Here is an 18,791-nt window from a genome sequence, read left to right on the forward strand (position 1 = left end):
TTCACGATGCAACCTTCTGTGCCAGCCCTTCTGACACGTTCTCTTTTTACCTCAAGCATGGTTGACAGGGAATTCGATTATACTAAAATAGGTATCATTGAATGCCCCGTCGATGATAGGGAAAGCAGGCAGTGAAGAGGATATGAAGATTCTACTGATGGATATAGATAGGCTGGGAGAATGGGCCAAAATTTGGCAGATGGAGTTTAATGTGGATAGGTGTGAGGTTGTCCATTTTGGCAGAAAAAATGGAAAGGCAAATTATTACCTAAATGGAAAGCAGACTCAAAATGCGTTTGGGCAGAGGGACCTGGGTGTCTATGTTCATAAATCGCAGAAAGTCAATATGCAGGTGCAGCACGTAATAAAAAAGGCAAATGGAAGATTGGCATTTATTGCAAAAGAACAGGATTATAAAAGTAGAGAAGTTGTTGTTGCAATTGTATCGGGTGTTGGTGAGATCACATTTGGAATATTGTGTCCAGTTTTGGTCTCCTTATTTGAGGAAGGATGTGGTGGCATTGGAGGCAGTTCAGAGGAGGTTCACCAGATTGATTCCGGGGATGAAGGGGTTGATGTATGAGGAGAGATTAAACAGTGTGGTTAATTATATGTAACTGTATTGTCATGTATTTAAAACATGTTCATGCCCATTGTGGGCGCGAACATGATTACACTGTTCTCAAGGGGCGGTGAAAATCGCAAGTCATGAGTTCACCAGTAAGATTCATGACCTCTGGGTTTCACTGGATTTAGAGTCCCCGCTGGCATTCCCGTGGACGGAGAGCGCAGGCTCAAAATCACCCTCTATCCCTTCACTTCCTGGGTTATAAAACCTCATTAAAACTGCATGTATACAAAGAATGCCCCCAGACTTCTCGGCAACCAGCTCACAAAGAAATTCTAAATGAAACTACAATCATGTTTCACCTTTCTGAACACAGGTACAAATATAGATTGAATTTACATTTGTACATTGTTTCGAACACCTTTTGTTCTTTTCCCACCCTTCCCCATTTCACCTGCTTAAAACAAATTACACTTCTAGGGTGGGATTTTCCGGCTGTGCTCGCCCCAAAACCAGAAAATCCCGCCCGAGGTCAAAGGAACTTTGCATGGTCCGACCCTCGCCCGCTACAATTCCCATGGCAGGTGGGACAGGAAAATTCCCCCCCTAATTTTTCCTTGTTTTATTGAAAGGCTATTGATCTGAAATATTAAAACTCACTCTCTCTCTCCGCAGAGATACTGCCTAACCTGCTGATTATTTCCAGCACTTTCTGTGTTTATTCTGTGAATCCGCACTATTTTGCTCATACTTTAGCCTGAAATTCCCAAAGGGCAGGCAATGTTCACATGCCCATTCCACGTTGCCATGGAACTCAGGCCAAGGAGGTTGGTGGCAGTTTTAATTGGAAGGGCTTTGAGCTAACCCTCAACAGAAAGAGATGGAAAATGGGCCAAAGGCACCTTTATCCCTCCAAGGACTGTGTCTGAAGTAAGCTGGAATTTTAAAACAGATAATTCATTTTTTCGATCAATGATACCAGTCAGTTCAGCAAACACCTATTAATAATGTGAAACTACGGGCCCATGTCAGAGGCGAAGTTTGTGTAATATATTAATTTTGATGTTATGAGGACTGACAGGTCACAGCGTGAAGCAACTGAAAATATTGTTCTGCTCAGAGATGACTTTACTGTAAAATAAACCAGTTAATTCCATTACAATTGGCCTTGAGTTAGTAAAGTGATTATGAGGCTGCCCTCCAGAAGGTAGGAAAACTGCACACACAGGATGTGCAAGATCACACAAGAAGGTTTAGTGTTAAGTCACTTGAAACATAGAAACATAGAAAAACTACAGCACAAAAAGGCCCTTCGGCCCACAAGTTGTGCCGAACACATCCCTACCTTCTAGACCTACCTATAACCCTGCATCCTATTAAGCTCCATGTACTCATCCAGGAGTCTCTTAAAAGACCCTATTGAGTTCGCCTCCACCACCCCTGACGGTAGCCGATTCCACTCGCCCACCACCCTCTGTGTGAAAAACTTACCCCTGGGCCTGATGAAATATATCCTAGGATTCTTTGGGAGGCAAGGGATGAGATTACAGAGCCTTTGGCTTTGATCTTTGGGTTCTCACTGTCCACGGGGATGGTGCCAGAGGACTGGAGAGTGGCGAATGTTGTTCCTCTGTTTAAGAAAGGGAATAGAAATGACCCTGGTAATTAAAGACCGGTTAGTCTTACTTCGGTGGTTGGTAAATTGATGGAAAAGGTCCTTAGGGATGGGATTTACGACCATTTAGAAAGATGCGGATTAATCCGGGATAGTCAGCACGGATTCGTGAAGGGCACGTCGTGCCTCACAAATTTGATTGAATTTTTTGAGGAGGTAACAAAGTGTGTTGATGAAGGTAGGGCAGTTGATACATGGATTTTAGTAAGGCGTTTGATAAGGTCCCCCATGGTCGGCTTATGATGAAAGTAAGGAGGTGTGGGATAGAGGAAAAGTTGGCCGATTGGATAGGTAACTGGCTATCTGATCGAAGACAGATGGTGGTGGTGGATGGAAAATTTTCGGACTGGAGGCAGGTTGCTAGCGGAGTGCCACAGGGATCAGGGCTTGGTCCTCTGCTCTTTGTGATTTTTATTAATGACTTAGAGGAGGGGGCTGAAGGGTGGATCAGTAAATTTGCTGATGACACCAAGATTGGTGGAGTAGTGGATGAGGTGGAGGGCTGTTGTAGGCTGCAAAGAGACATAGATAGGATGCAAAGTTGGGCTGAAAAATGGCAAATGGAGTTGAACCCTGATAAATGTGAGGTGATTCATTTTGGTAGGACTAATTTAAATGCGGATTACAGGGTCAAAGGTAGGGTTCTGAAGACTGTGGAGGAACAGAGAGATCTTGGGGTCCATATCCACAGATCTCTAAAGGTTGCCACTCAAGTGGATAGAGCTGTGAAGAAGGCCTATAGTGTGTTAGCTTTTATTAACAGGGGGTTGGAGTTTAAGAGCCGTGGGGTTATGCTGCAACTGTACAGGACCTTGGTGAGACCACATTTGGAATATTGTGTGCAGTTCTGGTCACCTCACTATAAGAAGGATGTGGAAGCGCTGGAAAGAGTGCAGAGGAGATTTACCAGGATGCTGCCTGGTTTGGAGGGTAGGTCTTATGAGGAAAGGTTGAGGGAGCTAGGGCTGTTCTCTCTGGAGCGGGCGAGGCTGAGGGGAGACTTAATAGAGGTTTATAAAATGATGAAGGGGATAGATAGAGTGAACGTTCAAAGACTATTTCCTCGGGTGGATGGAGCTATTACATGGGGGCATAACTATAAGGTTCATGGTGGGAGATATAGGAAGGATATCAGAGGTAGGTTCTTTACGCAGAGAGTGGTTGGAGTGTGGAATGGACTGCCTGCAGTGATAGTGGAGTCAGACACTTTAGGAACATTTAAGCGGTTATTGGATAGGCACATGGAGCGCACCAGGATGATAGGGAGTGGGATAGATTGATCTTGGTTTCAGATAAAGCTCGGCACAACATCGTAGGCCAAAGGGCCTGTTCTGTGCTGTACTGTTCTATGTTCTAACATCTCCCCTGTACCTACCCCCCAGCACCTTAAACCTGTGTCCTCTCGTAGCAGACATTTCCACCCTGGGAAAAAGCCTCTGAGAGTCCACCCGATCTATGCCTCTCAACATCTTATACACCTCTATTAGGTCTCCTCTCATCCTTCGTCTCTCCAAGGAGAAAAGACCGAGCTCCCTCAGCCTATCCTCTTAAGGCATGCCACTCAATCCAGGCAACATCCTTGTAAATCTCCTCTGCACCCTTTCAATCTTTTCCACATCCTTCCTATAGTGAGGCGACCAGAACTGAGCACAGTACTCCAAGTGGGGTCTGATGAGGGTCTTATATAGCTGCATCATTATCCCCGGACTCCTAAACTCAATCCCTCGATTGATAAAGGCCAGCACACCATACGCCTTCTTAACCACCTCCTCCACCTGCAGGGCCGATTTCAGAGTCCTATGGACCCGGACCCCAAGGTCCTTCTGATCCCCTACCGTACTAAGGGTCTTTCCATTTATATTGTACTCCTTCATCCCATTTGTCCTACCAAAATGGACCACGATGCATTTATCTGGATTGAAGTCCATCTGCCACTTGTCCGCCCAGTCTTGCATCCTATCTATGTCCCTCTGTAACTTCTGACATCCCTCCAGACTATCCACAACCCCACCAACCTTCGTGTCGTCGGCAAACTTACCAACCCATCCCTCCGCTTCCTCATCCAGGTCATTTATGAAAATGACAAGCAGCAAAGGTCCCAGAAAAGATCCCTGGGGCACACCACTGGTGACCGACCTCCATTTAGAAAAAGACCCATCTATACCCACTCTCTGCCTCCTTTGGGCAAGCCAGTTCTGGATCCACCGGGCAGCAGCCCCTTGGATCCCATGCCCTTTCACTTTTTCTAGAAGCCTTGCATGGGGGACCTTATCGAACGCCTTGCTAAAATCCATATAAACCACGTCTACCACCTTCCCTTCGTCAATGTGTTTAGTCACATTTTCGAAGAACTCCACCAGGCTCGTAAGCACGATCAGCCCTTGACAAAGCCATGCTGAGTATTCTTGAGCATACTAAACCTCTCTAAATGCTCATATATCCTGTCCCTCAGGATCTTCTCCATCAGTTTACCAACCACTGAGGTTAGACTCACCGGTCGATAATTACCTGGGCTATCCCTATTCCCCTTCTTGAAAATAGGAACCACATCCGCAATCCTCCAATCCTCCGGCACCTCTCCCGTCTCCATCGACGACGCAAAGATAATCACCAGAGGCTCTGCAATCTCCTCCCTCGCCTCCCACAGTAACCTGGGGTACATCCCATCCGGACCCGGCGACTTATCTATCTTGATGCCATTCAAAGATTCCAGCACAACCTCTTGCTTAAAGTCCACATACTCAATCCTTTCAGTCCACCGCACGCCCGCAGTATATCCACCCAGGTCCTTCTCCTCTGTGAAAACCGAGGCAAAATACTCATTGAGCACCTCTGCCATTTCTACTGGTTCCGTACAGACTTTCCCGCCTTCACATTTTATAGGCCCTATTCCGTCACGTCTCATCCTTTTACTCTTCACATATTTATAGAACGCCTTAGGGTTCTCCTTAATCCTACCTGCCAGGGCCTTCTCGTGACCCCTTCTGGCTCTCCTAATTTCCTTCTTTAGTCCCTTCCTACAAGCCGTATACTCTTCTAAATCCTATCTTCACCAAGCTCTCTGAGCCTTTTGTACGCTTTCCTTTTCTTCTCGACTAGGTCCCACACAGCTTTCGTGCACCACGGTTCCTTTAACCGACCAACACCTCCCTGTCTGCTCGGAACGTTGTCCTGTAGAACTCTGGACAGACATTCCTTGAAAAACTGCCACCTCTCTTCAGTACATTTCCTCGAGAATACCTCCTTCCAATTTACTCCTCTCATTTGCTGTCTAATGTCTTCATATTTCCCCTTACTCCATATAAACACTTTCCTAGCTTGCCTGATCCTCTCTTTTTCCAATGCAAGCCTAAAGGAGATAGAGTTATGATCGCTATCCCCAAGATGCTCTCCCACTGAGAGATCTGACGCCTGTCCAGGTTCATTGGTCAGTATCAGATCAAGTACAGCCTCTCCTCTTGTAGGCTTGTCCACATGCTGTGTCAGGAAACCCCCCTGAACACACCTAACGAACTCCTCCCCATCCAATCCCCTTACCCGAGGGATATTCCAATCTATGTTTGGGAAATTAAAGTCTCCCATCACAACAACAGTTACGTGATTTTGCAACTAGGTATTGGGAGATAAGTGTGTACCCCTGATTGTGGAGGACATGAATTCAATTTATAGAAATAAATAAACTGCGCTGGATAACTTGACAATATCTTATACAGGAATGACATTTTTAACAGACCAACACAGTACAGAAGACAGGACAAGTCTTTGCTGGTATTGCTACGAGATACTTTGAAGAGAACAGTGGAGGTCTGAAGTGCACAAGCTGCAATAGAATCTTATTAAATCTGTTCTGTTGATTATTAGTTAATTGAAGGCGGAGCTCCGAGTGGGTTCAGCAGGGTAGAATCATAGAATCCCTGCAGTGCAGAAGGAGGCTATTCAGCCCATCGAGTCTGCACCTACTCTCTAACAGACCATCCCATCCAGGCCCTATTCCCAGAGCCCCACATATTTACTCAGCTAATCACCCAAACCTACACCAGCTTCAGACAATAACTGGCAATTTAGCATGGCCAATCCACCAACCTGCACATCTTTGGAGTGTGGGAGGAAACCGGAACACCTGGAAGAAATGTACTCAGACGCAGGGAGAACGTACAAACTCCACATGGTCAGTCACCCAAGGCCGGAATTGAACCCGGGTCCTTGCCACTGTGAGACAGCAGTGCTAACCACTGTGCCACCCAGGAAATACAACACGGTACACAATTGTGCCAAAATCAAAAACCCCCAAGATCATTCCCTTGCCCATCATGAATTAACTAATCTAAAATGAAATTGAAATGGGTGGGATAGAGTTGGACTCATTGACCCTGGAAGCAGATTATAGGCAGCAGCAGGGACAGGGTGAAGAGCGCTGATGACAGCTGGTTTGAATGCCCAGCTAAGTTTGCTGGGACATTGTCCCAGTTATTTCAGAAGCGTTTAAGTCCTCCATCCCTCACCACTCAACTTAATGCAAGGTAAGTCCATTCAAATGTCTGACAGCAGCAGGGGAGTTGGTTGGTACGTGACCTCAGACTTTTGTATCTTTCTCCCCAATAGAAGAAGGTGGAAGAGAGAATGTCCAGGGTCCGTGGGGTCCTTAATTATGCTGGCTGCTTTGCCGAGGCAGCAGGAAGTGTAGACAGAGTCAATGGATGGGAGGCTGGTTTGCGTGATGGATTGGGCTACATACACAACCTTTTGTAGTTCCTTGTGGTCTTGGGCAGAGCAGGAGCCATACCAAACTGTGATACAACCAGAAAGAATGCTTTATATGGTGCATTTGTAAAGGTTGGTGAGAGTAATAGCTGACATGCCAAATCTCCTTAGTCTTCTGAGAAAGTAGAGGCGTTGGTGGGCTTTCTTAACTATAGTGTCGGCATGTGGGGACCAGGACAGGTTGTTGGTGATCTGGACACCTAAACACTTGAAGCTGTCGACCTTTTCTACTTCGGCCCCGTTGATGTAGACAGCGGCATGTTTTCCTTTACGCTTTCTGAGGTCGATGACGATCTCCTTCGTTTTGTTGTCATTGAGCAAGAGATTATTGTTGCCGCACCAGTTCACCAGGTTCTCTATTTCATTTCTGTACTCTGTCTCATCATTGTTTGAGATCCGACCCCGCTCCGCCCGCCATGGGAATTGAAGCGGGCGAGGGGCAGGCAGTGGAAAGGTCCCTTGACCTCGGGCAGGATTTTATGGTTTCGGGACGAGCGAGGCCGTAAAATCTTGCCCTTGGAGTTGGCCCGAAATATCGGCAGTAGATTTCCACAGGTGGGAAGACAATCACAATGAAATTGTTGGACATTATCAGCTTGCAGCATCTGACCAATGCTGTCACACATTTGGCTTATGCTCTGTAAATGGTGGGCTCAAACACACACATTTCAGAAATTATTATAGAATTAAACTTAGCAAGTAATCTCCATCTACTGCCAAAACATACTCAAGCCTGATTACAATAAAGTCGATTCTCCAGTGGATTTTTCTTCTTTCCTATTTCGTTGGCTTGCATGTACCAAGATAATGAAGGAAAATTCACTCAATATATGGGGATTTGAAAGCCACTAAATAATTTGTAATCTTAATTAAAGAAACAAAACGGAATACTTTGCCGCAAACTGCCAAGAAAGTTTATTAACCTATCAGCAAAGTGCAGAGTCGAGGTCCATTTTATCAAACTCACACACTTCAAAATTAATTAACCTTGATTGATCTTTTACATCAACATAAATATTATTGTTTAAGTATCTAATGAGGTTGAGTAGTGTCAGAATTTAGTAAACCTGCAAAATGAAGGGATAAAACTTTTGCTTCCTTCTTCATTCATTCAATCTCAGGGCTTCAGCTCCTCGAGCAAGTAAAGGTTTGGTCTCAGTTCTGTTCCATTCATTTCTGTTTTAATTCTGCTTCACTTATACAGCAACTGTAACCCAAACTAATCTGGGGCAACTGACAGACTTGCATAGAATGCTGGATTTTACATGCTACCCGACGTCAGACTCTGTTGACCTCAACGGAGAGCCAGATTAAGCTGCAAGTCGACAGCAAACGTTGCACTCAATTTTGGCCGTTTCTCGCCAAGATATTTGGGTTAAAATTGTTCCATAGCATTCAGGCAATGCTCAACCAGATGTTTATTGCATACTCTGCACACAATACAATGTAAACAAGACAAGTCATGCAACAACAAAATGGATCTGGAATTCTGGAACTTCTGTTATTTTTATGCCTCTCCTTGGATCTCAAAGTGAGAAAATCCTGTATTTCCTCAGACTTCTATTCCTCCCACCATCTGGAAACACCAATTTGCAATCACTGATGTTGCATACCGCACTTGTTGGGTAAAAGAACTTTAAGTGCTAACACGTGGGGTTGGATAAAAACAACATTGCAGGTTTATTAATTAGCGCGACTTGGCTTGATCTAGTGACAACATGGGCGCAAAATCTCGCAATCAGCCCTGCAACTCCCCCCCCCCCCGCTCCCCCCGCTCCCCCCTCAACATAATGAGGCTCCCACCCAGAAGGTCAAGAACCTCATTTAAATACTGAAATGACTTCAATCAGGCCATTCAGGTTGGCCTATTAAGGTATGAACTCCCTGGTTAAGGGTCCAATTGATGGGCCAATCAGAGAGTCTTTGCCTTGCATTTAACCGGGGGTGTCAGTTCCTCTGACACCCCCGGAGATAGGCTGCTAACTACTAGCACTCTGTGTACTGCTGTTAGAGTTTGTAAATAAAGGGGTTTTGGTGAAGGGACTTCTGCCTCTGAAGACATATTACAAATACATTCAACATTAAAGTTCATTTATTAGTGTCACAAGTAGGCTTACATTAACACTGCAATGAAGTTACTGTAAAAATCCCCTCGTCGCCACCCTCTGGTGCCTGTTCGGATACACTGAGGGAGGATTTAGCATGGCCAATACACCTAACCAGCATGTCTTTCGGACTGTGCAAGGAAACCGGAGCAACCGGAGTAAACCCGTGCAGGCACAGGGAGAATGTGCAGACTCCGCGCAGACACTGACCCAAGCCGGGAATCGAATCCGGGTCCCTGGCGCTGTGAGGCAGCAGTGCTAATCACTGTGCCACCATGCTGCCCAGGATTTAAACCTCATTAGCGGGTTTCCCCGGTGTACTGTTCTCCCTACATTGGAATTTCCCCTGACGAGGTTAACAACAGGTCTAGAGAAATGTGAACCAGATGAAGAGGTCCCAACGGGGTGGGGGGGGGGGGGGGGGGTGGGGGTGCTGGCACACAGTTAGGTACAGCTCCCAGGGAGGAAATGGCAGTCAAAGCCAGCTCCGCCACTGTTGCGGTGTGAGACATGCGTGCAGTATTCTCTTTTCAAAGTGTTGGAAAACATGGCGCGAATGGCTGGCAGTACGCTCACCACTTTTCTTGACTGAACCAGTACATTAGGGGGTAAAAAATGGGAAACTATGCCCATCACCAAAATAAATCATTCACTGTTTAGAAAAAGCCTTACATTTATGTTGTAAGACATAAATGAAAGCCATTTATACAGAAAAAAGCACTGGAGCAAGTCAAATTATTCACTGCGGGGTGCTGGATCAAGGATGAAAACATCTTGCAAGAAAGTACGATGCAATCACATTTTGGGGAATACAATTATTTCAATCCCTTTTATATCTATGCTACTTTTACAGAAACGTTTTATGTGCAAAAGAGTGTGCTGCAGCAACTGGCAGGGAAATTCCATGTCACATTCAACAATTTTTATATCCTTTAAAATTAATGATCAGCAAACCAGGGCTTGGAAGGACATCGTTTCCTGATATGCACTTTCAGCGTGTGCCAGGAGCGCTGAGGTGCAAAATCCTTAATGTCTTCAAATACATCTTGTTTTATTAATCATGTGTCATGCAAAAGGGAAGTAAGTGGCTTGCTTGCACTCAACAGATCTGTGGAGTACACCGCAGGGAGCTTAATACGCATTTAAAAAAATATTTAGACCTTTAGAATTGCAGTCCATGAGTGTTGATAACGACAAGGAAAAAAAAATTGGTTACCCAAAAAAGGAACTTTTTTTCCAAACACAATGGAAGAAAATGTCACAGTCACAGCATAGGTGACAATCTAACAAGTGGATCACCCATCGTTATAAAATCCATCCGTTTTCTCGTGTACGGGTTTCAGCGGGATAAAAGGATGCCAGGCGATTTGATTTTCCAGCTTAGTATTCAGCTGGCGAAGGTAAAGGTGTGACCTCTATAAATTTGATAGGAAAGAGATGATGATGAGCAGGTCACCCAAATTCCCTGGACTGGAAGAGTCCTGTTTAAGGGCTAGGAGGGATATAAACTGTTGCTCTATTGCATTATAAAGGCTGGCATGTGTGGGTGATACAGTTTGACCCGACTCAATGTCACAATGCAACAATATCATAAATAACATAAATAGATGTAAAGACACCATCTACTCATGCAATCTCCCAGAACACATTCCTGGTCTGTCTCAATTCTGCTTCTTATTCCAAGAAATAAGGAGACAGCACAATGTGAAAAACATTCTTCGTTTTACAGTTCAATAAAATACTGAGGAAGTGCTGATAGCAAGGTCAGGGATGCAGACTTTCGGGTCAGGTGTCAAGCCAAGATCCAATTTGACCTTTGACCATGGGACGTAAATGATCTCATGGAACAGTTGAGTGGGATTCCACTAGTGAAATGGCCAGCAAATACCCCTCAGCCAACATAGTCAAAACAGATTATCCGGTCATTTATCCCATTGTTGCTTGTGAGATATTCCTGTGAACAAATTGACTACCACGTTTATCTATCTAAAAATGTTAGGCATACTTCATAAACACTCTCTTGGGGTGTCCGGAGGACTTTGAAGGTGATATATGGCAGCACGGTGGCATAGTGGTTAGCACTGCTGCCTCACAGCTCCAGGGACCTAGGTTCAATTCCGGTCTCAGCTAACTGTCTGTGTAGAGTTTGCACATTCTCCAGTGTCTGCATAGGTTTCCTCCGGGTGCTCCGGTTTCCTCCCACGGTCCAAATATGTGCAGGTTAGGTGGATTGGCCATGCTAAATTGCCCCTTAGTATCAGGGAGATTAGCATGGTAAATACGTGGGGTTACTGGGATAAGGCCTGGATGGGATTGTTGTCAGTGCAGGTTTGATGGGCCGAATGGCCTCCTTCTGTACTGCAGGGATTCTATGATTCTATATGCATGGAAGTTACTTCTTTCTTTAGCCAAGTGATGAGCACACATGATTAATAGTTAACACATTTAAACACCTCATGGGTGTAGGATTCAATAGGGACACAAAACAAGCAATAACTCAAAGGCAGCCCATTATACACTTCTCACAATTTAAAAGTTAGAGTATGTTCGAAACATTTACCCAGTGTTGGTGCTTGGGAACTGTTTCCTTTCCTGGGAAGTAAGGGAACAGAGGTGAGGGAGGGGGGCACAATCTCAAAATAAGGGCTCAGCATTAATGCTACGTTCCAACAGAGAACTTTCCTGGCTCCACTGTAGGAAGCCACAACTAGAATGACTCTTCCAGAAACATGCAAAACATCCCTTCAGTGCGTAAGAATGATGCATCGTTAAATGTAGGTAAAATCTAAAGCAAAAAGTAAGATCACCTGCCATCATAAAATGTAGCTATTTGAAGATTCTTCATTTGATGCACAGCAAAGTTTAAAGTATATTTATGTTTTTAAAAGGGGGTTTTATATATATACACACACACACAAAGTGACTAATGATCGAACAATAACAAAGTGCACCACAATAAAAGAACAGTTTTGTTTTTCATAGACATAATGATATACTGAACATGTATGTTTTGAGTGCATTTGCAATTTTACTGTATGCAGTGACTATAGTTGGTCAAATTATTATTATTTCTAATGCAACACTTTTTACAGTAGACACATTATTTGGATGGTTTTCCAGGAGGGAGATTGTGCAGGAAGCATCAGATTCCTATCAATCTGCCTTAGATACTGCCTAGCAGTCAAGGTAATTCAATCTCACATATGGAACCACATGTACGATGCAATAAGTTAAGTCTATTCAGTGATTACAACTCAACCATAAAAACTTTCTTGTCAGGAGTCAGCCATTGGATAAATTCAGTCACTGTACTCTCTACCTACTCTTTTGCCCTTGTTTCCACCCCCCCCCCCCCTTGCCCCCAGGTAAAATACACTTCATTAGATCTAAGAAAGTAAAAATTTCTGACCCAAATGATTGTTTAAATGGAGCAGAAAATACTTGACTGTATTCCGCAGGCACAATAGAATCAGACTTGTACGCTGCTTGAGGGATCACAAAATGTCTTGTAACATAAAGCTCATCTTTAATACGACTATGGGCTATGGACAGTGAATACAGTCTGATTCCAATTTCAAACTGTAGCTTCGTCATGTGTGAGGACTGCACAATTCCAAACTTTAAAAAAACGCAATTCTAATGCATCAGTCTCACATAAGCCCTTTGAATAGTCCCAGGTTTATTCCAAATTGAGAGAATGTAAACCTAACTTTGCAGTGATTGGGTGGCACAAGAGGTTAAAGCACTGAGGATAGGCTGTTCCCCTTGAGCTGCATTCCAGTGTCACACAGACAGTTGCGGCAACGCACTGGCTGTGCCTTCAAACCACTGGGCTGCCAACAATTTTTGCAGTCATCCTCCAGCTTCACGGGACACCAGACGGCCGAAGCACTTGGATGGGCATCATCAAATAAGGTGGCAGGGATAGTGTGATGTAATTAAGCCAAATTTCCCATCATCTCCTGAGGAACTCTGTGTAAAAGACCCCCCCGACCCCCCAGCATCTTCTTGGCATTCAGCACTGGTTAGGACTCAGCAGAGGTGACCGAAGCATCTAATGATCTGCACCGGTGAACACTGTCAATAACAGGTCAATAGGCACACGATCCCCACCAGCAGGATTCTCCACTGTGCTCCAGTTTTAAGTTGCGGCACATGCCTAGCCCTGCAGGATCAGCGATTTCCCATCCTGATCTACCCTGCCATGCTGGGGCCTCTGACACAGTCAACAATACAGCCCAGTCCCTGTCAAAACATTTAGCACAACACTGCTAACAGGACAGGGAGAAAATGCTAGCCTCATCATCACATTTCACAGAGAAAGGGAAAATCTTGGTTAACTTTTTCGATCTTCCTGCACTTAGATTTCAAACTGCACAGATGGGAGAAGGTAATGTGAGTCTGGACAGTCTCCGTCCAGAATTCAGTGGACTCAAAATAAAGAGATTGGCAGTCTAACTCAGAGTGACTGCAAGAATGGCTGGTGAGAGAAACAGAAAAGGAACACTGGTGCAGTGAGGGATACTTTCTACAGGTATGGGTTAATGTCTCCAGTCCAGAATCCAGAATACAAGAAGCTTTATTCTGAATTTCAGCTGAATACGCCTGGTCTAGAAATGCTGGCATTAACACGAACTAGATCTGCAATACAAGGAAAAATCATGGTCCAATTAACATTAATGCTCACACTTTTCAAAGAATGAATTTAAACTGTCTCACTAGGTCTACTTATGCTAATCTACATGACAAAAGTGATGGAAAGAGACAGGGAAGATCAAATGAGGAACAGAACTGATTCTATTAAAATAGTCTAAGATTTGCTTCATCATAAATGAAGACAACCTGGATAACCATCCCTCCAAGGCCTTCCCATCCCTATCTCTCCAACCTCCTCATATCCCAATAATTCTGTTAAGCAATGCCACAATTTAAAGTTCTTGTTTTCAAATCCCTCCATGGCTCAGCCCTCCCAATCTTTGTAATCTCCTCCAGCCCCACAACCCTCCAAATACCTGCACTCATCATGTGCATCCCCAATTCTCATTGCTCCATTATTGGTTGGCGCATCTTCAGCCACCGAGGACCTAAATCTTTGGAATTCTCTCCCCAAGTGCCTCCACCTCTCTAACTCTCTCCTCTCTTTAGGATGCTCCTTAAAACCTCTATCTTGGATCAAGCTTTTGGTCATCCGCCCTAATATCAGCTTATGTGGCTGGGTGTCAAAATTGGATGACCAACCATTCAGTGCCTTAGATGTTTTACTACGTTAGAGGTGCAACATTTAATACAATTAATTCTTGTTGTTCTCCAACTCAAGCCTCTGGAGCATCCCCAATATCCTCACCCCACCAGTGGCAGTTGCACCTTCAGCTGCGTAGCCCCCAATGTTTGCAAATCTCTCGACCTCTCTCTCTTCCTTTACCATTTCAACCACATTTTAAGTCATTTAACTTCTGATATGACTTAATGCTAAAACTCATTTGCTCTTGTTTTTTTTAATGTTTGCTCAGTTAAAGATGCAGCATAAATGCAAGCTGATATTGAGTGCAAACAAAGAATTCAAAATGTTTCGGCAAAGATCATACTATGCATTAATGATCTCATCATAGTACGCCGTCACACTAGTGCTCTCATGCGCTCTAGCACAGTTTCTTATTGAAGATTTCCTCATCATTGGCCTAGGTAGAAGTCTTTCAGAATTCAGTCGACAAATATAGTGTACACAGTGACTACTATGACATAACATTAAGCAATGATAAATGCACAAGGCTTAAAAAAATGTTTTCTCAGGATCACTTTTCCATTGTATAATATATCACTATTGTCACAACACACACAACACTGAAATACAGATTTGAAGAATACACACACATATCAACTGAGTCCATGGCAAAAAACAAAACGTTTTTCATTTCATTCCAACTACTTGCAATCATTTTTGACAAGTTAAATACACACGTTAAAGGATTCATTAGAATAGGAGTACTGATGTATGAATGTCTGAAAAAAGAGAGGATGTACACATTTGGGGAACATGAACTGAAAATGGGTCTTTCCACTGAATTCTTATAGATTGTTTGCAAACACAAGGAAATTTATTACCCCTAGTTTTGATAGAAGGGAATATAACATTATAAAACAATAAGGAGAACAGGAATTGAAATGTTAGAGGGCAGATATGTGATATTTTAAATTTGGAAAAATGCATGATGTTAAGTTGGCCACTGATTACACATTGTGCCTAATTTCCTTTTTTAGTTAATGGAAAGAGAAATTGGTAAATGTATAAAGGACGGTCAACTCGATAGCATCTATTTTCTTCATCCCAATATGAATGCTGGGATTACCTTTGTTCAGAAGAATCCTTAGTTTTATTCGAAGTTATTGATGCAGAAGTCACCTCTTGTATTACTGCTATCGACATTATTGACTCACCTGATGAAGGAGCGGCGCTCTGAAAGTTCGTGATTCCAAATAAAACTGTTGACTTTAACCTGGTGTTGTGAGACTTCTTACTGTGCCCACCCCAGTCCAACGCCGGCATCTCCACATCATGACATTATTGACGATATTAAAAGTACGTTGAGATTGGCGTCAAGGCCATACGTTTGTAGATGGTTGGATGTATTCAGACACACAATAATACGTTTATTTTCTCTTTGCCTGTTTAATGTCATGGCCTGATTACAATGCTTTGTCTAATTTTCTATCGGGCTCAGGGCCCTCCCCCCTCTGCTTAAGATATCTTGAGTTGAGGTCCACCCCCAAAACCCAAAGAGGAAATATTTTTGAAAAAAGGAGCTCAGATCATCCCACTTCAGAGTCAGAAAAGTCTTTTGGCAAGATTTAAATACGGACTTACCTGGTGCTGATTTGCTTTTGCGAGCTGATCATTAGCTGCGTCAACATTTGAAGCCGCCCGTTCAATGTTGGCCTCAATGCTATCTGTAAATTAAAGGTGAAAACAATATCAATGTGGTTCGAAATAGCCACATCATTACATTGCCTCGAGTTGAAAGACTATAACCTCAATGAAATTGCGCTGTAATAAATGGGATAGGTGAAGACATGTTGTTGAGTCCCAGAAATTTCTTCACCCGCTGCTTTACTTTATCAGGAGTAAATTAAACATTCAACAACCACAGGCGATGAGGAAAAGATTCACAAGGAATTAAAAGCTTTCACTATGAGGAGAAGTTTGACAAATTGAGATTCTTTTCAGTAGACCTAAGAAGGTTAAATGAAGAACTTATGAATGTGTCCAAAATTATGAAGACATTTGCGGAGGTAAATACTCCCACTAGTCAATGACCCAGTAACTTTAAGGACATCACCAAAAGACCCACTGAGGGAAAGGAGGCTACATTTTATGCAGTCATTGTTAGGACGTAGAGGGCCTTGCCTGAAAGGCAGGCAGGCTGCTCAGTCATTGAATATTGCCTTGGTATTAATAAGGGGGATCAAGGTGACCCCCTCCTTTCTCCAATTTTTCAATTCTTGGCTAGATGTGATTTGAATGTCTCCCCGAGGGTGTCAATTATTCCCTCTAGTAGGGGTGACAAATGCATTTTTAAAATTCATTTATGGGAAGTGGCAGTCGGCGGCTAGGCCAGCATTTTTTGCCCATCCCTAGTTGCTCGTGAAAAGGTGCTGGTGAACTGCCTTCTTAAACCGCTGCAGGCCCTGAGGTATAGGTACACTAACAGGGCTGTTAGGGAGGGAATTCCCAGCAACAGTGAAGGAATGATGATATATTTCCAAATCAGGATGGTGAGTGACTTGGAGGGAAATCTTCAGATGGTGGCATTCCCAGGTATCTGCTGCTCTTGTCTATCTAAATGGTAGTGGGAGTGAGTTTAGATGGTGCTGCTCAAGGAACTTTGGTGAATTCCTACAGTGCATCTTGTAGATGGTATCACACAATTACCACTGTTCGTCAGTGGTCGAATAATTGAATGTTTGTGGAAGGGGTAGCAATCAAGCGGGCTGCTTTGTCCTGGACGATGTCAAGCTCCTCGAGTGTTGTTGGAGCTGCACTGACCCCGGCAAGTGGAGAGTTGTGCCTTGTAGATGGTGGATAGGTTTTGGGGAGTCAGGAGGTGAGTTAATCATGGCAGGATTCCTAGCCTTTGACCTGCTCTGGTAGCCACAGTATTTATATGATTAGTTCAGTTCAGTTTCTGGTCAATGGTAACCCCCACGATATGGTTTGGTGGAGTAAAAAGAACTTTGGTGAGCAGCTTATGAGGTACCTGAACGTATGCTGATTTTCCAAAATGGAAATGTCCAATCTCCTTCACCTTCACGATGAGAACTATATACTTTAAAAACACTTAATTGCATTGGCCTCAACCTGTACTTATCTTATTGAATAAGCCAAGAATGGGATGACTAAGCCCACTGATCATGTTCTTCTATTCACTGGCGTCACTATGCTTTCTGTGATTTGAAAGAGCTGAAGAAAGTAGATGTTTTCAAAAATGTGCCACAAAGAATGGATGCACTTCAAGCCGCTGGCTCTTGGCTTTATGGCATCCCAACATGTCATTTATGCTTGTTTACTGAACTGAAGGGATTCTGCATTCCATAAAATAATCATGCAAATGGATTTATTCAAAAGGAAATGCTTTTAAAAAATAAAATCCCTAATTGGATATGAATGTGCAATTAGTCACCATGGATAGCATTTGTCCTCGGCACTATACTTCCCTTCAAGCATGAGATAAACAAAATTATCTAGTTGCTCTTTATCTTGTCTCATCTGCTTAAAGTTAATCTTTGATGGACAGTATGTGCAGTTGGCTGTGTGTCTTTGGTGTTAGTTCAGGCTGGGACTGGAATATAGGAACATGAATGGGTCAAACAGTACCTCCAGCTCCTTCCACCATTCAGTTAACGGATATGTACCTCCTTCCAGCACAGACTCTGCTCCATGTCCTTTGATAGCCCGAGCTGACATAAATCTATCAGTCTAGACCTGTTTCCGGAGAAAAATGCCACTGGCCGGGAAGGTCAGGGTTGCCCTCAATTATCCATATATTTCCAGTGCTCAGAGGGGGATCTGTGTGGACTGTCCCAATCATCTGTCCATTGTTGCATCAAGCTTGTAATTGACATGCTGTCAATTACAGACAGGTCCACATCTTCATCCATCACTGGATGGATCAAACCAGCTAGGCTGAGTGAGCCGGAGGCTTCACAGCCATTGCTGGGTTCCCCCACATCCAGGGTGCCATAGATTGCACCCATGTGGCCATCAAGGCACCAGTGGGTCAGCTGGGTGCCTTTATGTATAGGAAGGGTTATCATGCCATGAACATTCAGATGGTATGCAACCACAGGATCCAGATTCAGTAGGTATGTGCGAGTTACTGTAGCAACTCCCCGTGATGCATACATACTGCAACACTCACAGGTGCCAAGGCTGTTTGTGGGTCCAGCTCAGCTGGATGGTTGGCTGCTGAGTGACAAAAAGTATCAGTGAAAAGGTGGCTCATGTTGTCACTCTGGCACCCGAGGACAGAGAGGGAAGAGAGGTACGATCGGTGTCATGACCCAACAAGAGAGGACAGTAGGACTACTAAAGATAAGGTTCTGCTGCCTAGACCGTTCCAGGGGATTTCTGCAATATCCTCCAGAGCATGTGTTGCTTATCATCATGATCTGCTGCGCTCTGAACACA

General features: G+C 43.9%; 1 protein-coding gene across 2 annotated transcripts in view; it reads right to left on the reverse strand.

Annotated features, from left to right (window-relative positions):
* Positions 1-18,791, reverse strand: part of tsnare1 (T-SNARE Domain Containing 1) — an 842,640-nt gene that overhangs the window by 107,070 nt on the left and 716,779 nt on the right. For both annotated transcript variants that reach the window (XM_078217021.1, XM_078217020.1), the window contains exon 10: positions 15,972-16,054. In XM_078217021.1, the coding sequence (XP_078073147.1) occupies positions 15,972-16,054 (83 nt within the window). The remainder of the gene's footprint in view (positions 1-15,971; positions 16,055-18,791) is intronic.

This window comes from Mustelus asterias, chromosome 7 (assembly GCF_964213995.1).
Source record: "Mustelus asterias chromosome 7, sMusAst1.hap1.1, whole genome shotgun sequence".
In the NCBI taxonomy this organism is placed as follows: Eukaryota; Metazoa; Chordata; class Chondrichthyes; order Carcharhiniformes; family Triakidae; genus Mustelus; species Mustelus asterias.